Source organism: Tasmannia lanceolata, unplaced genomic scaffold (genome assembly GCF_043159265.1).
Source record: "Tasmannia lanceolata isolate RefF3 unplaced genomic scaffold, GAP_Taslan_0.1 ptg000037l, whole genome shotgun sequence".
In the NCBI taxonomy this organism is placed as follows: Eukaryota; Viridiplantae; Streptophyta; class Magnoliopsida; order Canellales; family Winteraceae; genus Tasmannia; species Tasmannia lanceolata.
In genome coordinates this window covers 60,262,210-60,286,216 of record NW_027518714.1, presented here as the reverse complement: position 1 = coordinate 60,286,216, position 24,007 = coordinate 60,262,210, and the positions used below count along the sequence as shown (strand labels likewise).

At 38.2% G+C, this 24,007-nt stretch overlaps 2 protein-coding genes and 1 long non-coding RNA gene across 5 annotated transcripts; 2 read left to right on the top strand and 1 right to left on the bottom strand.

The window, feature by feature from the left end:
- Positions 1–902: 902 nt before the first annotated feature.
- LOC143860145 (uncharacterized) lies at positions 903–13,745 on the top strand. 3 transcript variants are annotated; one of them, XR_013239610.1, is made up of 4 exons: positions 903–2,373; positions 10,976–11,864; positions 12,084–13,062; positions 13,206–13,745. XR_013239610.1 is itself a non-coding variant. In XM_077370684.1 (4 exons), the coding sequence occupies exons 2-4, from the start codon at positions 2,296–2,298 to the stop codon at positions 12,563–12,565; spliced, it is 1,449 nt and encodes a 482-aa protein (XP_077226799.1). In that variant the 5' UTR covers positions 903–1,168; positions 1,405–2,295; the 3' UTR covers positions 12,566–13,129. The 3 variants fall into 3 exon arrangements, 2 of the variants coding, with proteins under 2 accessions (XP_077226799.1, XP_077226798.1); XM_077370684.1 differs by lacking the exon at positions 13,206–13,745 and having other exon boundaries at positions 903–1,168; positions 1,405–2,373; positions 12,084–13,129; XM_077370683.1 differs by lacking the exon at positions 13,206–13,745 and having other exon boundaries at positions 12,084–13,129.
- A 986-nt stretch (positions 13,746–14,731) lies between these two features.
- LOC143862254 (GTP cyclohydrolase 1-like) lies at positions 14,732–19,748 on the bottom strand. The gene is made up of 2 exons (XM_077373263.1): positions 19,205–19,748; positions 14,732–16,369 (listed from the first exon to the last, which is right to left on the bottom strand). The coding sequence occupies exons 1-2, from the start codon at positions 19,416–19,418 to the stop codon at positions 15,114–15,116; spliced, it is 1,470 nt and encodes a 489-aa protein (XP_077229378.1). The 5' UTR covers positions 19,419–19,748; the 3' UTR covers positions 14,732–15,113.
- Positions 19,749–21,644: 1,896 nt separating this feature from the next.
- On the top strand, positions 21,645–23,126 carry LOC143861895 (uncharacterized). The gene is made up of 3 exons (XR_013240062.1): positions 21,645–21,988; positions 22,586–22,698; positions 22,797–23,126. It is a non-coding gene; the product is annotated as an uncharacterized LOC143861895 (long non-coding RNA).
- The last annotated feature ends 881 nt before the right edge of the window (positions 23,127–24,007 follow it).

The window sequence follows — 24,007 nt, the reverse complement described above, 5'->3', positions numbered from 1 at the left end:
AATTCTAAATTACAAATTTGCACATCGATTATTACTAACATATCCACCCCTTGGTGCTCCACACTCTATTAAGCATTTTTCTTACTCTATTAACCCCTCCTATTTCATTGGCTGTTGGAGTATCCTAAGAAATATATTAACCTTTAAAAACTAACTAAAAAACATCAAAGTAAAGAGTGGAGTGCCATTACTGAAACAAGGGAATGTGTATCAATTGTTATTCCCACAATTAGCAAAACTCTGTTTAAAACGGCTTTTTTTTCAAAAAAAAATAAAAATGGCAGTGAGCCATTTAAAACTCCATTTACAAAAAATAAAACTCCGGTTTTTTAAGGCAAACGTTTTAAACAAGTTTAAATGTTTTAAATACGTTTTTTAAGCCAACTTTCCAATTTTACCCCCCCCCCCCAAAAAAAAATTTTTTTGTAAATGACAAAATTCTAAACTCATTTCATTGTGTTATAGTTTTTTTGAACTAGTACCGTATTAAACTCGAATTTTTGCCGTCCCTTTTTTTTTTTTGCTGAATCACATTTTGCTAACTATGGTTCTTCCTAGAAATAAGTGCATCAACCTTTAAAAACTAATTAAAAGAATGGAAAGTAAATAGTGAAGTGCCACTAGAGTGAAATAATGGACGTGCTTAGTTTAGGGACTTCCAATTTTTTATCATTTGAAGGGATGCCTCTCTTTAGATTTCTCTTGCCGAAAATCATATATACACCCCTTGCCGCTCCACACTATATTAAGCCCTTCACTACTCTATTATCTATTAATAAAGAGTGTAGTGCCATTACTGAAACAAGGGAGTGTGAATATAAATTGTTCTTTCTTTGTTTCTACATACAAGATCCAACTATTTATAGATATAAATACCCAATTCTCATTTCTTATCAGACTTCTCTTCCTCTGGGTTTTTGTGGGATACAAGAGAAGAGACAGAGAGAGAAGCAACAGCACTAGAGTTCATTAACCCTTGAATTTCATCCTACGCCCAATTTCAGCCTCTGAAACAATCAATCAATCAAACAAAACAAAACCCTAGAAGAGAAGACAGAGACAGTCAAAAGAAAGTGGGAGAAGAAAGATTTCCAGGAAAAAAAAAAATCTCTGGAAATTAAAACCGGAGATCTCATCTTCCTACAATGTCCTCTTTGTAGCGGACAAGGTAGAAATTAGGGAATAGGAAATACCCTTTTTCTAATTTTCAATCAAACTTTTGAAAATTCCTTTTTTTCTCCTCTTTTTCCTCACATACTATACGAATCTTTGGGTTCTTCTAGCAAAATACCCTTTTTTTTCGTCTTTTAATCATCTTGGTTATCTAATTCTCTAGTTGTTTTCAGTTTGGGAATTCTGATTAGGGTTTTCTTTTCCTATTTTCTTCTCTTATTGTATATCTAGGGTTTGGTCGGATCTCTGCTCTAAGAGGCTGTAATTTTAGGGTTAGGATCGGAATCTTGTCGCTTGGGGAAAAGATTTGGTGTTATTGAAGTGTTTTGGAGATTAATTCAGATGGGTTTCGTGTTGGATCGTGCTGGGATTTGCCGCGGTCGATTTAGTAGTTCTTGGGTTGAGTTTCTGAACATTTCTGCTCGTTAGACGGGTTCTAATCCGCTTTAGGAAATGGTACAATCTGTGTTTTGGACATGGAAGAGGATTGCAATTTTCTATGTGGGAGTTGTTTGAATTAGGGTAATGTGATTGTTGTTGGTTTGAAGTTTTCGGCCTTTTTTCAGAATTTTGATTCCCCAAATAACCTATCTTTGTTGCTACTCTACTGGATAGACGCCCGATTTCGCAAATATTGACACATTTTGGGAAGCCTGGTACCTGTACTCTATCTGCCTAGTGTTGGGAGACAGGAGATCAGATTGCCCTAGAGCTTCCATTCCTCGAGATAACGTAGCTTGTGAGGTTTTGTAGAGTAAGAACCTTCTTATGTATCTTGGATCAGTTAAGCTAGCAGGAGTGTCATGTTAGAGTGGATTTAACTTGATGGGGTTGGGGTTTTAGCTATTTTTTTGGGTCTAATTCTAGCTGAATTTGCTTAATCAAGAGTTTCCTATCTGGGGCAAGAGGGTTTTGGATTATTTAATTTGTTACCATTTTTGTGTCATTGGGATGATATGAAGATTCAGTGCTCGTGAAGCCGAAATGAGCGTGGGGACATGGTGCATGGACATGAGCACTGTTATCGGTCCGTTACCTTCTTGGATCAGCATTTTTGGAAATTAGGTGAAGCGCTCGTGCCAGTGGAAGTAGAACACATTGCTAATTCAGTGATACTGTGCAATGTCTCGCTGCTTTCCATTTCCGCCACCAGGATATGAAAAGAAGGCTAGGAATGATGATGTAGATTTACTGACAAAGGTTTATCCATCTCCCTTTCCATATGTTGGTACCTTAATTTTTTCTTCATTATCTATGGTCCTTTGCATACTTATTTTTTCAATTTTTTTTGTGTTGCACGGCACACATATATAGCATAGTAGTTGTTTCATCATATTACTGATGATTCCTCTATGCTGAGTTGGCTTTATTCATGACAGGATTATTCATGAAGTACATGATCAATTGAAATACTTTGTTGGAATTATACTTCTTATGGTTCAAAATAATTAATTTGAACATGTTACTGTTTGCATCGGAGTATGATTTGCCTCCCCTAAATGTCGTTGTGGAGTATTATCACAAATACATGACACTGTCGAAGATCTTTTATGCTCATTTTGAAGTTCTTTTGCTGGCTTTGAGATTGAGTTGCTGAATGTGTTTATGTCAGATGATCCCACATTTTGACTGTTCCGAGGGATGTGAACAGGAATCAATCATCAATTGATTGATGATCAGCCAATCAAATGCTATACACTGGCCAAATTCCTAATGAGAAACACTCCCAAAGATTTCTTTAGTAATTTCATGTGCTCATGGAGATCTGTATCTTGGCTGTTGTTTCCAATGCATTTCTGATGCAATTCTACTGACAAACTACAATAGGGATTGCAGTACAGTAAAGAATGATCAATATCATTTCATGATTTTTTTCCACCATGTATTTAAAGATGCTAGCTCCAAATCGGTCTGTGGGTTAGTTGAGAATGATCAGTCAATACAATGTTCAAATTTTGATTCCACATTGAGGACTGGTGACAAACCGAATTCCCAAGCATTAAGCAAATGATATCTAATTGACAAAGTAAAATTTCTTGCAAAGAAGGGTGTTGACAAAGTAATTATTGAAGGAGACTCTTTAAATGTTATAAGATGGCTCCTAGCTCGTAGAAAAAATCCTTGGAGATTTGATAGATTTTTTGATGAGATAGATGACTGTTCTAAGTTGTATCTTTATCATTCAAGCATGTTCGGAGATCGGCTAATGAGATGGCGGATAATTTGGCAAGAGGAAACCATCCTGCCATCTCAAAAAAAAAAAAAAAAAAAAAAAAAATGGCAAGATTGGGGGTTTCAAAAGAGGGTTTAGCTCTATTTGATTCTCTCCCTCCTTAATGTTTTGTATTGCTGTGTCTATTATTCCGTGCTTGTATTTTATTCTCCTTTGTAATCTGACCATCTCGGTCCCTTCCCAATAAAATTTGCTATCATTAAAAAAAAGAAGCAAATGATATCTAATTTTGGTTGAAAGTCACCAGAAGACTGATAATCAAAAAAAGAAAAGAAAAAGAAAGAAAGTCACCGGAAGACCGAATAACAAGGGCAGTTTAAAGAGAAAATTAAATTAAGTACTTTTTACCTTTTAACTGTTAGGAAACTAGGGATTGCTGATGGCCTCTTCAATCCTAAGACCAGTGTCGGTGAGGCAGTTGGATGGGTTCTGTCAATTTAACAATTCAGTTAATAAAGTTCGAACTGTCGTCATTGTAAGTGAAGTGATTTTAGAATCTGAGGGAAGATTACTTTTTCTACCTTTTTTTCCCCTGGGTCTTGCATTAGAAAAAAAACATTGGTTTTCTATGAATCTAGAAGTGAGAATTGGCTAGTATTTCTTATGCACGGGATTCAATTACACTAGAGCTAGGAGGCTGTTATTTCTGGTTCCCCATTCCCAATACTTGTCCAACTCAAATCTGACATAGGCATTTGCTAGAAATTAGAGGACATTTTAGGTACAATCAGATGGACCTTGTAGGCAACCTCTAAGTTTCTCCTCGATTGCTGGTCCTTTGAGCCTCTTTTCCACAATGGGCTCCCCCAGCCCAAGGTCTCCTAAAACTCGCTTTTGATGGCTCGAGTTTGGGAAACCCGGGTCGGAGTTGGTTGTTAGGGGTGATTGGGGGATGACCAGGTGGGCTTATGCTGGGCCTATTGGAATTGCAGATTCCAGTGAAGCAGAATTAAGAGAGGTTTTGCAAGGTATTAGATGTCAGATGAGAGTATCCTAGAGCAGGCTGATCGTAGAGGGAGACACACTTAATGTGATTAGATGGATGGATGGTAGCTATCCCCATTTTTGGAGATTCGCTGATTTGATTGACGAGATTTAGCAAGCTTCCATGTTAGGTTCCAGCATGGGAAAAGGTTGGCGAATAGTGATGCAGTTAGTCTTGCCTGAGTGGGTGTAAGCAGGGCTGCATTAGAGATCTTTGACTTTTGCCTCCGTGATATTTTCTTGTATTGTATCTATTTTCCTTGTAGCTTCAACCATCTCAGTCGTGAGCCTCTTTCTTCTCTAATAAAATTTCTTTTTGCCATTAAATAAATAAAAAATCTCCGAGTAGGTCCTAATAGACATGTTCAGATGAAAATTTTCCCATTTCCATTTTGTTTTGGGATACTACATAATCTTAAATTCGGTTTCAACTCATATTTTATCTGCCCCATGAGGCTTGAATTCCCACCATCAAAACAGTTGATAATACTATATAATCTTTGACTTTTGTGCAGAGATGTGCATAGCCTGACCTCATCCAAGAAGGAGATGCCTTTTAGTTAAACTTCAACGCCACTGTGTTTTAGAGCCCCATGATTCTAGGGATCCAGTAATTGATCACTAGATTTTCCTTGGGTAAGTTGATCCTTTTCCCTAGTGGTGATGCTTCAAGTTTGTACTGTTGAGGTCAGTGGTTCAAACATCATCTTTAGCCATAAAAATAGATTGTATTATCAATGCCAATTCAGGTAACAGTTGAAATTTTTATTCGAAGGTCAAATGCTTCATATTGTTTCTTACAAAATCTAGGTCTGTCCAAGCCATTGAGGCATGAAGATAAGTACAATGTTTTCGTCTAAATCCATAGACAACCTACCAAAAAAAAAGATGTAGACACTATCATTCATCATTTAGAAACACAATGCTGATTGAAAATCACCCAAAGTGCACCTCTTTAGGAGTACCCTTGACTTGGTGACTGTCTGGGTCAATCAATCATACTGTGACACTGACTCAGTGATCTCCAAGACTACATTTTAATATTGATCCAGAGTCTTTTATGTTGCAATTTCTATGGAATCGCTAACAAAGGTTCTGAGTATATGATTATTCTCTTTATGTTTTTGATTCATGAGTACTCCTATCAATGAGTTCCACATACAGAAAAGTCCGTAAGACCTTCAAATGTAATTTTTTTTGGGGGGTTGGGGACATCCTTTACTAGAATCATTTACTTAACTAGGAAGATGGGGCCCATCAAGAGGGTTAAAAGAGTCTTTTATTTAGTCTTAGATTGTTACTTGAGAAGTCATTTGGGGGTGTGTGTTGGGGGGTGGTCTTTTTTTAATAAAGCCACTTAAAGTTAGTTAAGTGACTACTTCATAAATGTGCGGCCCATCATGTTTTACAAACATTTTAAGTAGGCAAGAGTCCTTATTATGTTATAGTCAATTGAAGAACCCAAGTTTTAAGTGAATAATACTCCTAGTTAGTTCTAGTTCAAGGGTCTATATATGTAATGCCTTTGACCACACCCTTTTTGCATAGGATATTGAAAGAAATTTTTAGTGAAATCATACTTTTTTATTTTGCAAAATTCCATACTATTTAGCCATTTTATTTGCGGGTAGTCTTTTGCATTCTCTTTGCTAAAATATTTGTCCACATTCATTTTATTTTTTTTTTGAAAAATTCCAGAATATAGTCACTTTTTGTGCCGGTAGTCATACGACATTTACTGAGAAAAGCTTCTTCTTTTTATCATACTCTAGCCTTCGTTTACCTAGAAACTCAAATATATGCTTCTCTTCAAATATTTATGCTAGTCCTCATCATCTTTAGAACAATGGCTTCGAACAAGAACTGAGAAAGTAAGTACATGAACTTTGCAAAAGTACTATGTGAGTCATGTCCCTAACAAAAGGGAGATACAGTCACGCAGCTGATAAATGTCAGCTAAAATTTCTACTGAACATACAACTTGTTAGCAACTTTCTAAATGTGCTTTGCTGTTACCGAAGAAAGAAAGCCATTTATAATGTGTCGTTCCATTTAATTTAGACACCTCATAATTGGACGATTGGTTTTCTATTAACTTCGATACTTCAGATATTCAAAAGTTTCTAATTGCTATCATCTCGTTCACTCATTTTGACATTTTCATCAATGTAGATCACCACTGTGCAACTAAATGAGAATGTTATCACTGCTTACTTGATCAGAGTAATGTCAACGTTGAGATTCTCAAATCAAACAAAATCGAGGTACTCATCTTTGGGTTCTAGACATAAATTCTAAACATAATGGAATCATAATATGAGGATCTTTTTAAAATCAACTATAGGAAAGAATTCCGAACAATAGTTATTAATTTTGTTTTGTCTGTTTTTTATTTGTTAAGAAACTGGTACAGATGAAAAGAACGGAACGTCTCGATCAGAATCAGAATTCCATTATGTACCTGTCTGTTCCGTTCGTACGAGACGAAATACCCTGTTTCGTCTGAATTTTTTTTTTGAAAATTTCTTGAAACAATCCAAATTAAGGCATTTGTTGTTTTCCCCCCTTTTTTAGCCTTCTAGTCTGTTTTATAGTTGTTCCGATGGTATGTTGTCTGTTTTTACCCCCCTCAAACATATGAGTATGAGTGTTAAAAAGATATGAAATGCCCACTACTTCAAGAATTCTTCAACATCAGTCCGCCCAGATGATGAATCATTGTTCAAAATTCAAATAAAAGACATGCACAACATTTTTCTCAAATTTTTTGTGCTTCTTCTACTTTCAAAGCATTCTACACTAAAGGGAGGAGTCTTTGCCTTCGTCAAAGTGGTCTATTTGAAAGAGGTACTATATATTAGGTTTTATGTTTAAAGGTTCCCTTTGTTGTGTTTTCATTTTTTTTTATGATGAATGATTACTTTCTTTGATGTTTTGCACTTAATTTAGGGAGATGGTTTTTTCACCCCTGTAGGAGGGATGCGCCCCCCTTTAGCGTGAATTGTGGGCAACTTTAACGCTTTTTGACGTCAAATCATGTTAAAAGGGGGGCGCATCTCCTACAGGGGGTGAAAAAATCATCGCCCTAAATTTAATATTAGTTTTTTTTTTTAACTTCACAAGAATTTTATTAAAACTATTTAAAAAAAACAAAAAAATTATGAAAGCAAGCAGGGAAAACCCGAGATTGAGATGGTCACAATATTAAATTTAATATTAGCTAGGCCAGAACAAATATCGTGCTTAAGGTAGACGTTTTAAATAGTAAAATGTGTCTTTTTATTAAATTTGGTTGGTGTAATTTATTTAATGGGAGCTTTGGTTGGTATAATGGTTTCTTATATTTTCTAACCATTTTTTTTTAATTTTTAAGTGATAAATTTATTAATCAAAGAAAGAAAAACCCGCGACCAAAATGGTTGGAGCCATACAAAAGATAGACTAAAACGAAATATAAAACAATAGCTACAAAGATCAAGGAGGGAGCTCATCAAAAACCTTGACAACAACCCTATAAACTCTAGATTGCGCCTCGCCGTTAGCCGATCTTCGAATGTGCTGGAAGCTAATCGGGAACCACTCCATTGTAACGACCTGGATTTTTGGACTCAATTTTTTTTAAGATATCCAAAAGTCCGAATCGCTACCACAAGACAAGAGACAAAATGTAACTGACATATGTTCAAAAACTCAAATAAAATTGATTTAGAATCGAGTCCATTCCTTTAAAATTAAAACTCTAGCTAATTGTTTTAAGGACATCAAATAATTTGACCAAAAACTGAAATAAAATAAAACTAAGGCGGGCTTCCTGCCAAGGCCACATGGCCACACCAATTACTCTGTCCTCGCTCTTGCACACCCCTTTTACTGTAGGCCTCCTCATTGACAAAGGCTCCTTCATCCATGACTGCAAGTTCTGTGGTATAAACTGTGTTAGAGCAGACTCACTCAACGACTAAATTGAGTATAAACAAACAATGTAAGATATAGACATTACAATATAATCCTATAACTGCCCAAAGTAAAGGATCATGGCAATACAAGAGATAACAAGAGACAATATACGGAATAATTGTGAAACATAACATAAATCAAAATATCTATGTATGAACGTGCTCAGTGTGTCGTATGCAGGTTTCATGAGACGGTTCAACCTTGGGTATTCCGGCTTTTTCCACCAATCTTTGTTTTTTTTTTCCTGCCTGATACCCTACGTCACGGCTACCCACTACCCCTGTCCAAAGGTAGTGGCATTATGGTCTCGGATTATGGTTTTACCAAACCGCCTTGGGGATCACGACATCCACGGCCACCCTATGTTCCCCATCCCCTCATGTCCATGCAAATGCTTTGATTTGAGATAAAATTTTCTTCGCTTTTGCCTTTTCCTTTTATACCAGAGTAAATAATAAGTCCACATTCCATTGAGAGATAACCATTTAAATCAGCACAATATTAAGGAAATTGAAATAGAACGTTTTCATAAGATATAAAGGAATTAAATTGCATGTATCATACCCATATTGTGGGTAATGCTTAACCAAGTCTAGCCGTCACCTGCCTTAATCTTATGAATTGGGTAGAAAGAAACGACCTCTACTACAATGTGGAGTGCAATAGTTCTAAAGCCAAGTAATAGAGCGTAACAATGTCAATTTGTTTAGGTTTAAGTTCTTTAAACATCTACACTATCTTACATGGAGCAACCCCGTTTGTGGGGCACAAAATAAGACCCACAGAGACACTAGGTGCTGCCCTGTTTTGGGGCACCAAACACACATATACAAATATACTACCGCTGCCTTGTTCTGGGGCCTAAAACTCATGCACAGAAAACCTACTGCTGCCCTGTTTGAGGGCATGAAACTCACACACAGAAACACATGATTGCTGCCCTGTTTGAGGACATAAAACTCACACACAAAAACACACGACTGCTGCCCTGTTTGAGGACATAAAACTCACATACAGAAAAACATCATTGCTGCCCTGTTTGAGGGCATAAAACACGCACACAAACATAGAGCACCGCTGTCCCGTTTTTGGGTCGCATTCACACACAAACATAGGACCCTACTGTCCTGTTTTTGGTATATAAAATACGCATATGAATGATGTAGAACCTGTCCAGTTTTAACACACGAAAACATGCATATATCTGACTCCAAATCTTTCCAGTTTTGATACATAGAAACACACATATAACGGTCTTTAAATCTGTCCAGTTTTAATATATAAAAATATGCATATAACTGACCTTAAATCTGTCTAGTTTTGATACGTAAAAACACGTACCAACAGTATACAAATCTGGTCTGTTTGCAACCAAGAAAACACATATCAACAGGGTACAAATCTGGTCTGTTTTGGGACCTATAAAACATACATCAACAAGGATTTAAGACCGAAACTGACCGAAACCGAAAATGAGATTTAAAACCATTCCGATACCATATCAACAAAATATAAACAAGTTGAAAAATAAGCAGAAGCTTAAATATGTTGGGGCACTCCTATAGAAGAACTCTGAGATGCTAGAATAGCCATATCTCTACACATGCTATAAAATAGAGAGGTCCAGCTGAACCAGTTTCTATAGAGAGGAAGGGCTCCAAAGAAAGCCTAATTGATATGGGACTAAACTTTCCTTGATCAAATTCATGGAGTTAGATCAGAAGCATCTTACATGTGGTGCAATTCTAGGCATGGGCCTGAAGTTGGGCAATTAGAAACATTTTGTCTTGACGACTTTATGCATAAAACAGATGATCCAAGTAGAGCATTTGATTGACATTTGCTGGAATTGGATCATTGATCAACACCATCACTCTTCCACTAAGACTTACAGGTGGTGGGGTGTGCTTGTGTATTTGTGAAAAATACTCACCATGGGTAGCATATATGAAATTTCCCATCATGTTTAATGAAGCCCGACGACAGCTTACTAATATCCAGAGCACCTATTAAGGATAGTAGTATGCACTTTGAATTTTGAGTCTCTTGAACGGGTGTTTACCTTTTTGATCATATCATTCCTTTGCAAATCATATTCAATCTCGAAGTATTGCTATGTGGTTCTATTGCTTTGTATACAAGGGCGATAATTCTATTTGAACTTTTCATTTTCTCAGGATACTCACTTGCTTTAAATTGTACGTATGCCATAAATTCTTGTCAAGTATATGCGAACTTCTTTTTCAAAAAGAAAAAAGAAAAAAAAAAGGGTATATGTGAACTTGGATGGTCTTACTCTCAAACTGTTCTAGCTAATGATTTTTTTTTTTTTTTCAGAATATTCATATGACAACTAATCTTTTGGGCCCCTTTCTTCAACATAAACATACCTGCCACTAAGTTCTATTGTGCTACCTGATTTTATTACCATGCTTCTTTTCTGATAGAAAAAAGAGAGTTGCTAAAATTATTTTGTTATCTTGCTTGATATTCTTCGTGGGTTCAGTACTTCAGTGTAGCATTCTCCTGTGCTTCTTGCATCCTTGAACTTAGTTCAAATTTTGAAGAAGCAATTTGTAGTGGCTCTTCAGTTGCATTTCCTTTGCCTAATTCAAATGTAATTTTCAGGAGAAGCACAAAGAGAAAAAGCTTAAGAAGAAGGATAAAGAAAAGAGAGAAGGTAAAGACAAAAAGGACAAAGAGAGAAGCACAGATAAACAAAGAGAAAAGAAAGATAGAAAGGAAAAGCACAAAGACAAGACGAAGGACAAGGATAAAAACAATAATTCAGATAAGAGAATTGAAGAAAGAACCGAGAGCTCCAATGGAGAGAAGCTTGGTGAAATTAGCGAGCAGGCTCAAGTGCTTAATGATTCTAAATTTACGGAGGAGTTGCACAGGAGGATCAGAGATGACAGAGTGGCAGGAAACCATATGGTTGAGACCTTCATTGCTACAAATCAAAGAGGAATTGAAGGGATGGGCAGAGCAGTGGAGAAGGTTATTGAGAAGAGGACCGATGGGAAAGAAAAGAATAAGGAGAAGGATGGGGATGATAGAAGGGGAGGCGAGCACAAGGAAAGAGACGAGAGAAGAGGTACTGGAAATGAAATATGCCAGAACCTTATTGATACAGATCAAAGAAGAATTGCGGGGCCGGGGATGGGAAGGCCGATGGAAAAGGATGCTGTGAAGAGAGTTGAAGGGAAAGAAAGAAATAAAGAGAAAAGAGGTGAGGATAAGAAAGGAGATAAACACAGGGACAGAGATCGAGAGGAGAAGAGAAGCAGAGGAAAGGATAAAGACAGGGATAGAGGGAAGGAAAAAGAAAAGGAGAAAGTGAAGGAGAAAGGCGAAAACAAACATAAAGAGGAGGATAAATCAAGGGAAAGTGTCAAGGAGCATGCAGATATGCTCAATATTAGACCCTTATACCCTCCCAAGGACAGTGAAAAAGCTGGCACAGAGGGAAATCTCAAGAAGAGAAAGCACTTTGAGACTAATGGATTTGTACATGGTGAGACTCTTTTCCTGTAGTTCTTTACTTCTTTTAACCCTAAAAAAAAAATCTTTTGCCATCATCTTTTACCCAAACTTTGGCAAGTCTCTTTTACATTTAGTAGTTAAACTTTATCAGTTTTCTTCGCCCTCTCATAAAGTATTCATATCGTCATTTACCAGGCCTGTTAGTTTCTGTTTAACAATATTATGTTACGTGTCAACTTTTTGCTTGCAGAAAATGAGATGCGACCTAATAAATTTCCAAGGCCAGCTTCTTCCTCCTATGTATCCATGGAGAATGGAAGTAAATTAGAGTCACGCCAGATTGCCATGCAGTCCACTTCTGATAGTCAGGTGGTCACTGATAGCAGGAAGGTTGAAATAAAAAAAGAACATAAGGTTAATGGTATTATAGAAGCTCAGCCACCTTTAGTTAACGCAAGGCCTTCATTTGCTCTAAATGCTAGTGAGAACGGTGAAGCATCTACTAGACTGCCACCTCACCCCGACTCCAAGTATCTGAGCCAAATACTTACTGTACCCAAAATGGGGGAATGGTCCGATTTTGATGACCAGGCATGGCTGTTCAGCCACAACAATCTCTGTTCAAAGCCTAAGGTGTCAGTTGAGGTTGGTGAAACACCACAAGTGTGGGCGGAAGCTCTACGGATAGATTCGGCCGATGTTTGTGCCTTGCCATATGTCATTCCTTACTGATATATATTGGGTTTTCCCTTTATATCCTAATTCTGATTCCCAAGGTACCTGTTGAAGGTATTTCAACACACATTGAGATGGATTGTGGGTTTATCTTACTGCATCCTCTTGTTATTATTCTCCTGTTCTTCAGGTATGAATTCCAACATGTTGCAGTAAGTCTATTTGTCGCACCCATTCATTGCTTGTTCCAGTAGGTTGGTGCATCTTGGAGGACTTGGATAAGACAGAGTTCCCTCATCTTTAACTAATATATGGCGATTTGAAGGAGAAGATGTGAGCTTGTGCGCTTTAATCTGAGCTTGTGCACTTTAATCTGAGCTTGTGTGCTTTAATCTGTCTTAAAGCCGAAGCTCTAATTGAGAGAATCTCGTGGCGTGGTTATGCTGTAGTACCACACAATTTTGATTTGTACCATATAAATCTTATTACAAGAAATGTACAGTTGAGGGGAAAGAGAGAGAAGAGGAGGCAATCTTATTCATTCATCCTCTCCTGTAAGTCTGATGTCCCCTTCATTTTAGCCTATGAAAAAAATATGATGATCCTATTGATTGCTGGCAATTCTCTTTTGACAGTTGTGTGTTATTCATTCACCATGCCCTTTACAATCTAAGGGCTATTGTGATCCTCATTGCAGGACACCATAGACAGGAGCTCAGTTCACATTCACCTTTACTCATCTCATAATGTCCAGTGGATGGGGCATGGAAGGAAAATCGCCCCTCGCCATGGGTTCGTGGAGGGTTTCTGCGAGCACAAGCACAGGGAAGAGTGGGGCTGTTCACCATGGGGATAGCAACTTGGGATTTATTTAATCCTTGGATAGACTTGCTATTCTATCCTCTGTTGCAGGACCAAAATTGGTGGCCAGCGGACAAATAATTTCAAGATATACTTATCCAAGCAGGATAGCCAGCGCCTTCTTTATCTTTCCAACTTGCCGAAAACTTGAACGGAATCGAGGTTTCTTGGCAGCTCCTTCTTGAAACCCTACTATCTTCCATCAACCTGGCCAACCATCCCTCGCTTTAAGTGAACCGATTGAAGTGGTTGAAAGAAGAAAGTTTGGGTATTTTCAAGAACAGCCTATCCAATGCAATGGGTTTGTTGAGAAAAACTATGCTTAGTGCTTACATTAGTATGATGTGGATGCTTCCCTGGAGGGACATTTGAAATTCGTTATAAGTCCCAATAAAATGGACGGTTTACATCAATCCATACACAACCCATTATGTGTCATAGTGGGTGTCTTCTATTACAGTGTTTGCAACCTAATATCGACCAATATACAAAACCCATTTCTCAGTTTTCTGCAAGCACTTCCCACGTTCGAACTTCAAAGTTTCAAAGCTTGATAGTAAACCAACCTCTTAACTAAATTTCTTTTTCTTATGCCCTTCCCTTCCCATTCTAATTTAATTTTCCTTGGATTTCTGCTACATGCACGTATATTATGCCCAAAATTAGCCTGGCATTTGGTGCCTATTCAAATCTTGGGCAATTTTCATTGCCAGCATATTCGAAAAGGTGAAAAAAATATGGCAGCACTTGTTCATGATATCAATTAGGTGTAGACATGGAGAGAGGTTTTAGCAATATACGGAGCAAGAACATGGAACAAACATAAAGCTTAGTTTCTTTGCGGTTTGGAACACATAAAAATGGGTAAAAAGAAATAAAAAAGAGAAATAGAAACTAAACCGAAATTGTATTGTTGATGCAGGGATTTTGGGATCATTCTCATATGCCGATACATTGAGAATATTGCAGAAGGAAGAGGTCCTTAGCTTGCTAAATCCCTGCAACTAATTGAGGGACTCTATAAAACAGTCGGAACTCTGAACCAGTTTAAAAAACTATGACTCACAAACACTCGGCCAAGGTGAAAGAGAGTCAACTTGGGTGAATTAATAAATGCCCACATAAACTTTTCATTAATTTGGGCCGAGTCAAAAGAGTTTTTGATTGACTTGGAAAGGCAAAACTTGGAAGGGTTTTCAAACCGTGGTTAAAACATTTTTCGAATTTGGTTCATGACAGAGTATGTACAAAGCTTATTAGGTATTTAGCTCTAGCTATTAGGAGGATGAATAAAGGAATTGATGCAGGCTTTCAACTGCCCTTTCAGAACTTGATTTTGGTATTTACTTTTTCATGTGATGCTTCCTGCTAATAGAGCCATCTGAATTATAATACTTCCAAACTGAAGCCTACTATTTATTACATGGCAAAGGTGATGAAATGCTACACTTGAGGAAAGCAGCTACATTCAAGGTAAGAAAGAAACCCAACCTTACCCTTAAAATCCTCTTTGAGGGTTGTAGACAAATCATAATTAGATGCATATGAATCCTCAAATGTCATATGGAACTCCTGTTTCTTCTCAAATGCACAGAAGCACACTGCAGATCACCATCCCATCAAACAATATGAAGCTCTGCTGAGAATTTATTCTCTCGTGCCCACAGGATTGCGAGCAAAATGCAAAAACAATTTTTCAAATAAATATTAAAATAGAAATGAAACCAGAGGAATATCAATAAATTCATCCTCTGGATGCGGTAGTACTGTTCGAAACTGTCTGTAAAAAAATTTCCTTTGCGGCAGTGTCAGTTAAGAATTGACCTAATACAGCGATTGTTGCTGTAATACTTCCCACCTTCTCTATCCCTCTGGACATCATACAGATGTGTTGGGCTTCCACAACCACCATTACCCCTCTGCCAGACAAAGAATAAACTGTTTCTGCAATTTGCCGAGTGAGCCTTTCCTGTACTTGGAGTTTACAACCATGGAAATTTACTATTGACTGCAATATATATCTCTCAACTTCAATATCTTCGACATGGAAATAGGCTATATGAGCCACGCCATGGAATGGGAGAAGGTGATGCTCACATTGTGACCAGAATGGCAAATTCAGCTCAGACTTGAACCTATTTTGGTCCAAATCGGCTGTTTTCCTGTGTAGATTGAGATTACGCAGACCCATTTCACCATAACTGAAATTACATGTCTTAAAGTTCATCAGCCACTGCACAAACCGATGAGGAGTGAGCACGAGCTCTTTCCTCAATGGGTCTTCACCCAAAGAACGTAGAATAGAAACTACGGCAGCAACCATGGCAGCCTGGCTAGCTCCTGCCTTGGAAGAAATTTTACCATTCAAGGGATTTCTCATGGTATGCCCATTGCTAGATACTGTCTCCTCAGATGTAGATGGGCACCAGTGTTGGCTGGCAGCAAATCGCACATGTCTCCTCTCCATATTTACACCCCTAAACTTCAGAAGAGCTAAAAAATCACCCCACGCATCACTGTCTACACTTCCAAAAACTCCAGAACCAGACGAAACTAAAACCTGGACCCACCCTTGCATATCACCTTTAGTAGCGTGACTTGAGTTGTGGTCCCTATGGCTACTACTTGCCAATGCTGGGAACTTAATGTGCCAACATTGGAGAATGATGGCAACGCCTGCAGGGTTAATGCTATTATGCAATGCCATACACACTTGATCAGAAAGTCGTTGTGGATCTTGCAACCTCTTGGCATATATATCTGCTACCCTGGGCAACTTGCTTAGACCCACGACTCTTTGGCCTGATGGAACATAACCCACATGGCATTGGACCTTAAATGGAAGCAAGCAAGATTCACAGTATGAAAAGATGTCAATATCTCGGACAACCACAAGCCCACCTGCTCCACCTGCTCCACCTGCATGGCCAACACCACCATCCAAACCAGCTTCTGGAAACAAAGCGCCTTGAACAATATCCTTTGCCTTTTGTTTGTAACCTGAAAAGCAAATGCATGTGTTTTAATCAGTTTGGAACTAAACCTATCAATTGATTAGTAGTCATTAAAGTATTAAACAGAATAGTTATATGTAAAAGACTTTAAATCATTTTCTGATATGGAAAGGGTTTGATCATTAGAATCTGTATTCCACCAATCTGGCATTGAAATCTTTCAACAGAAATTGTACACATTTCAGCAGCAGTAAGAAGAGAAAGGTAAAAAACAGGGGAGGTTTATGGGGATCAACTTAATTTAAGTACGGCTTCAAGTTCAGATTTAATCACATGGATGAAAAATTCATAGTGCATAACATTGGCATGAACAGTTCAATGCCATCCCACAATCTGCATATAACAACTAATGCACTGGTCTGAATAAAATCTGGCTAATAGAAAAATGGTACAATAGCAATGCCTAAACAAAACTCTGGCCACACAAACATAGTAAGGTCTCTATGTTATCAAACCACAAACAATAAAAGTTCAAACAACTACTAGAAGGCACTTATAGTTACACCTCAAAAAAGGCCCATAACATTATCCCTCTCTTCCTCTGGTATATAAAGCTAATAAAGAGGCAATATTGAGAAGATCTAGTAGCTGGAGTTGCTAGACATTTGCAAAACAAAATTCTATGTGGCAATAGTGTGGGCCTCGCTTGATCTAAAGAAGAAATTAAATGTATTGGTGGCACAACTTTTATGATGGATTGCCACCTCACATTCTTAAACTCTTATTCCACCTAAAAATTATTGATTTAACAGAGGACCCTATCATAGGTGGTGACCTGCTCTCAGCAATTTCCCGATTTTAGAAAATACCCCCCAAAAAGACACGCCATATATGTAGCAAACACACACCCTGGAAACCACACAGAATCTAATGTCAATTTAGAAGCTTAATGGGCATAATATGAAGCAACCCAAAATGTTTATAGTCCATGACAAAAGAACCCACTAAATCACAGAACGAGCAAGCCTTCAAAGCAAATCAACCCGATCCAACATATACAAAACATACAGGCACACTGGCATAACACCAACGACACAAGTAGGCACACTGGTTGTGGCAGTAAGGTCGTACCGGTAGAGGCATTAGAAACATACTTGATAGAAGGGGATAGCGCACCCTGTTAAGCAGTTACTGAAGTACTGTTGCCTCATAGTGAAGCCTTGACCAATGTTGAAGAGCCATTGACGAAACAACACCATCCCTTGAAACCAAGTCTATATATAGGTCGGAAAAGTATTAATGCAATGGAGTACGAAAGAAACACCTAGTCTATATATAGGCAGGAAAAGTATTAACGCGATGGAATGGGAAAAACAACAAATGACCAACAACATACACTTCGATAATTTCTTATAATCATAATTTTAAAGTGAAAATGATAATACCAAACACTCAAGTAAATTATGATTGATGCAACTGTATTCCTAATGAATGTCGAGAAAGGAATTCAGCTTTATCCATGAATGTATGCATGGTCTCAAACACTAACTAAACACTTCCTATACATGCTTCCAACACTTTTAGAATTAAAAAATTGGAAAGGTTCATACATACATACATACATACATAAATTCCAGGGTGCAAAGGCAAAGGGAGTACATTCCCAAGGGTTGAGATTATTTGAATATTACAATTCAGCGTGAAAAGATTCTAGAACATGATCTGATCTAGATTGAGGTGCATCTATACGCTCAAGTGGATCTTGGAAATTCTTGGAGGTCATATGATCTTCTACAACCCTATTCTTGTGATTTGGATCCTGTATTTGCATCCTAGAACATGATCTGATATGGATTGAGCTACATCTACAGGTGCAAGGACGTGGATCTTGGCAATTCTTGGACATCTGATCTGCTACATCATTGTTCTTGGCCATTAGTTTTCCGTAGGTCATGTGATCAGCCTTGACAGCCATGGAGGAGCTGCCCATAGGGAGGGCATCCTCCTCCTCTGCCCTTCCTGGGGATCCAACACACCAGTCGGCTATAGCAAAGGGCCCTGCGTCTTTCGCAAAGGTGCTATCCAAAGATTTATTCCTTGCAAAGGTGGAGATTGGATTGAAGAGCCCCTCAACGACATCATCGGGAGAACCAGCAGTATATTTAAGCAAAGAGGATGTCAAGAAGGCCTTTGAAGTAGGACAAATGGCCAGAGACTTTGAGCATTGCTCCATCATGGATCAAAACTATAATGATATGTAAACTATCTTGCCAAGCAACACAAATAATTCCAAATTTCCAACACTCATTTGACTGGATAAGGGTCAAAAGAGAGGACCTGCTTCATTCGTAAATAACTCTACATGGCGCTTAGCAAGAATAGGTGTTCCTAACTAGCTGCATCCCATGCCAAAGATTAATTAAAAGGTCTATTTTTCAGTACCCAATGCTACAAGGCCGGCATGTGCAAAGTCCTACCACAAGCTACGTAAAGGGGATTAGATTTTTAACAATTCGAAATCCCTACGTACTACAGAGGTGATGGGTGCTCAAACATATTGATTACAGTTGAAATGAACTTAGAATGCACAAAAGTGTCAAGCTACAAAATCTGCTAAGCATTTCAAGATGGATAATATCCTATCAGATGTTAATATTGAAATGATAGAATTCGAGGATGTTAGAGGCACGACATCTTTCAAAGAAGATCAAGTGATAGTATGTTCATATTCATCAATCAAAAGGAAAGATGACCTTACCAAAAACAAACAAATAAATAAATAAGAAGCTAAGATACTACTTTATGAATCAGAATTAAACCACAACAAATGAGGAAAACGATCTCTAAAGATTGAGATTGAGATTAAGATACGAATATTCACCTTTAGTTCCTTCTAGAAGGGCCTTGGCCACACGAAGAGGGGTCTTCCTGAGACCTTCTCTATTAGAATCCTCACCCAAACCCTGCAACAAAATCTTAACGGCGTTCTCGATAACGGACGTCTCTGATTCATCCTCCAAACCCAGCTCCAGAAACCCTAGCTTAACCCCGTTCTCCAGTTCTGCATCCAGATGCCCCTCATCAAAAGCGCCCATTTACAGATGAAAAATCCCACAAAAAACGAAGACCCAAATTGGGAAACCGAACAAGATTGAAAAATGAAAGGTACCCAGATCAGTAAACCGAACTAAAATTGAAAAATCAAAGGCATGAAGAAGAAATATGTAAAATGGGTGGATGTAGAGAAGAGCGCGGGATAGAAGAAAATTGGAAGGCTAATGTTGGTCTGGGAATGCATGGGGTGAGTGGGGTCCACTGGACCGGTTTTGTATGGAGATGTGGGATTTGGGGCCGGTCGCCACTTTCGTCTTATAATGCTCTTTCTGGTTCAGAGCCCCTCTCACTGATCACATTGCCCCCCATAATTTTTTGTCCGTGCAATTTAGCAACCTTGCTTTTGTTATTGCTACACCCTTTCCTACTTTCCAACTTTAGATTGATGGGACACCGGACATGGGACCATGGTTTCAAATTTCGGTTTCGGAGTGCGTTTCGGTGAGGACTGAAACTGCAATTTCGGCCGAAATCAATTAAAATAATATTTTATATCAAACATAATTCGGCCGAAATTACAGAAATTTTGGTATTTTCGGCTGAAAATTTCGGAAAAGTGTCAAATAATGAACAAAATTGAGATTTTTAGGTGAAATTCCTAAAATTTTGAATGAAATTTCAACCGAAAATTTGCAACGTTTTAGGTATACCCGATTTCAGTTTCGGTCGAAATTTAAAACCATGGATGGGAGCCCGTCTTCCTCCTTCAATCTACTGCTAAAACCTGTGAAAGTTGATAAGCTCTATAGCAATAAGCTATCTAATGCTAAACAGAAGGGCGCCCTTGCAAAAACTAACTCCAAGTGTGCCTCCATTGGATCCACCTCACCAATATACATTTATTATTTCTTTACTTTTACATTTCCCAGTGCCATAATATATGAATAGTGGTGTGAATGCATGTTAGTGACGTGGATCCAATCGAGATGCCCCTATCTTATTTACATTTGGGGCTCTAATAATTAATGCTTACCATGTTTTAATAATTGCACAAACTTAGCTCGTCGTTTTTCTTTAATTGGCTTATCAGATCTTACAACAGCTGTTTAAATAATGTTCAAAGTACATATTGTATGTTAGTGGACTCCTAATAGTGGCATCAATGACAAATGGCAACCAGACTATACTCTCGCCTGACAATGATTCTTTGAAGACATTTTAAGTATAAATGAGCAAGGGCAAGATAAAGAGTTGAAGGAAGTGTTTTCTAAACAGGAAAAGAGAGCGAGGTAATCACAAAAGAATACAAATGCCATTGGCGGAAAATCCCCACTTTGTCTACAATCTCAGCCCTCCTCACCCTCTTCTCCTCTTGGCATATGTCTCATATCTGGCGTGAAGTTAATTGAGCGGCTGATATGCTCTCCAAAGCAGGCTGTTTGTGTAGGGGAGAAGCCATTCCCTTTCACCCAGATCCCCCCGCCATTCTCGTTGTAATTGTAATAGAGGGCTCCCTCTAGTCACATATACTACAATGTAGCACATTCATTATATTAATTAATGACCAACCCGTATGGGTGTCGCTCTTTGGCTTAATGTCATGGGTATGCTCCCTATTGAAGGAGCTTACTCGAAGCGTGTGGTTCACTGGTGATTTTGCATGAACGGGTGTTTTGCGTGCAACCGTGGGGAATAGTCCCACCGTAAAAATTGGCGTGGGATACCCTATGTCCCAAAAAAAATAAAAAAAAGACTAAATACAGCTTTTTATGGGATACCCTAGGTCAAAAAAGAAAAAGAAAAAGAAAAAAGACTAAACCCAGCTTACCCATAAAAAACAAGGGTATCCGAACCCCAAAAACTGATCTAAGCCAGCGGATGAACCAAAATTAATAAATGCTTGTATAAGATCTTAGAAGGCAACCAATTCTTATATGATGAAAGGCCTTATGGTCCATTATTTTTCAAAAAGTACGGCCTACACTATAGGATGATCCAAACCGTCCATTAGATGGGACACGTGCCCCAAAAATCATTTCCATAGCTTGATCCTAACCCTCCGATCTATAGAGGGACTCCACATTAGAGGGTTGATCCTAACCCTTTATAAATCGGATGGTCAGGATCAACCCATGGAAATGGTTTTTGGGGCACTACATATTTAGGTTGTGGCGCACCTTATGGACGGTTTAGATCATCCTACCGTGTGAGCCGTACCGTACTTTTTGAAAAATAATGGACCATAAGGCCTTTAATTTCATTGTATAGAAACTCCCAATTCCCCGTATCTAACAAGGATTCGAGGAATGGGGGAGTCTTCCAAACCCCTGTTCCCTCCGCCACTGACCCAGCCTCACCACCACCACTACTACCACCACCCTGGTTGTTCTTCTGTGATCTCTCAACCCCACCATCACCACTCTTTCCCTTGCCCTCTTCACTCTCTTTTTCTTCCCCTCTTCACACCCCCTCCCTGCTTTTTCCATCACCACCTTCCTCTTCTTCACCCATGTCCTTTTTCTTCCTCTCCTCTTCCAATCTCACCAAACCCCCTATATGGTTCTGTTGCTCCCACACCTGAAGATCCCAAGTTGGGGGTTTCAGGGACCGGGTAAGTGGATTGAGTTGGGTTCTTATTCTTATTCTTATTATTATTATATATGTGTTTTGGATTCCATGAATTTTTTATGGGTTTTGTTTGTGGTCCATTGTCATGCCCTATTGCTGAGTTTCATGGGTTTAGGTTTTAGATGGACTAAATGACTTTGATGACTTCTCTTCTTGTGGTTTTGATTTAAAAGGGCGAAATAAAAAAAGGGGAATTTGGTGGGTTTTGTTTCTCTTAGGTGCTGATGAATCTGTTTAGTAAATTGAGTCTGTTGGGTCTTTTTGAATGGTAATTCTTTTAGCTTTTTGTTTCAACCGTATGGGTTTAGGGTTTATGGCTATTTTCGTTGATTTCTTTTTCTTTTCGGTCATTAGATTGGCAGTTTAGTAGATGAATGCAATTGGGTGTTTTCCTTTCTGAAATTTGGTGTTCTCTTCAAGAGGGATTCTGGTTTTTTTTTAGCACTGTTGCTGGTAAACAGGTTAGAGGAATTGAATTGATTTGTATCCTTTTCTTAACCTTTTTCAATAATTTTTTATACTTAGTTTAAAAGAATTAGACTCATGTGTTAATTTCTTCATGGGTATTGTTTGAAATTAGGTTACAGGAAGATTGGATAGAGGAATTGGATGGAGAAGAGGAAGAGCCCATGTATGTCTTGACAGATGAATGGGTGGAATTTTTTGCTAAATCCGAAGCCAAAAGGAGATTAGGTACCTCTTTTATTTCTCTCAAATTTCTGCCATGTTTGCTCTTTTCAAATTATATCAGTCTTCAATTGAAATGTGCTCTTTTATAATTCAATACACAGATAAGAAACAGAAGCAGAAAAAGAGCAATAAATGAATGTCATTCTCTAAAGCCTTTAAGGAAGTTGGAGATCATCATTTCTCTCATCTTTCTGCATGGGATACCAGTCTGTGGAAGCTGATTATATAGCTCTTTTTTTTTTTTAAAAAAAAAGAGGATTATATAGCTAATTTTGCCGAGTAATGTTGTTCAATTCCAACGTATTTTTATACTAGTGTTGTAGGCTTTGGTAGTTCCTATATCATTATGTAGGCATGTTACTATGAAATGCTCTTAATCTAAGTTCTCATGGGACACTATAACTGGAGCCCACCAAGGTGATTGCGTGTGATCTGGACCATTCATCTATTGTGAAACAACCAATTACTCCAAAAGCTTAAGCTGTTAGAGTTCATGTTATTTAATCGTTTATATTTCAACCCCTCACCTGTGAACCCTCTTTTTTCTAAGGGTTGGCTGTACACATTTCAAGTGTGGCCCCTCATACACGTGGATTTAAATATCAAGGAGTTGTTGGGTTTTAAACCCATGACCTGCCGTGAGGCAATTGCTCTCATACCATGTGAAACAACCAATTACTCCAGAAGCTTAAGCGGTTAGAGTTGGTGTTATTTGATCATTTATATTTCAATGTCTAGTGGCCTCACCTTGGAGAGGCCGTGCTGTTAGAGTTGGTGTTATTTGATCATTTATATTTCAATGTCTAGTGGCCTCACCTTGGAGAGGCCGTGGACTGAAAATTCAGGTTGTACTATCTTAGCTGTACGATTGGGGCACTTGATTGTGAGTTGTAGGCCAATCTTTTCTTCATTATGGTTTGCAAACCTCCATTCTAAAGGTTAGGTTCAATCCTTAACAAATCGTCCATTCATTGCTTTGTTGCAAATGATTCTCAACAGACATGGATGGGATGGTATGTTTGGATCATCTATCAAGTGGGCATCATGGAAATATCATGGACAGGGCGATCCTATCCCTTAGATCATGACTGCAACTGGGTTTCAAGACAAAGAAAAGGGGCGATCCTATCCATTGGATCGTGACTGTAACTGGGTTTCAAGACCAAGAAAAGGCTGTTCATGGACCACTGAATTAATCATTTACTCGGGTGAGTCGGGCATTGTTTTAGTCTACCAAGTCAATCAAAAACTCCTTTACTTGCACTAGTCAGTAAAAAAACTCACTGTGTCAATCATCGACTTACTTCAATTT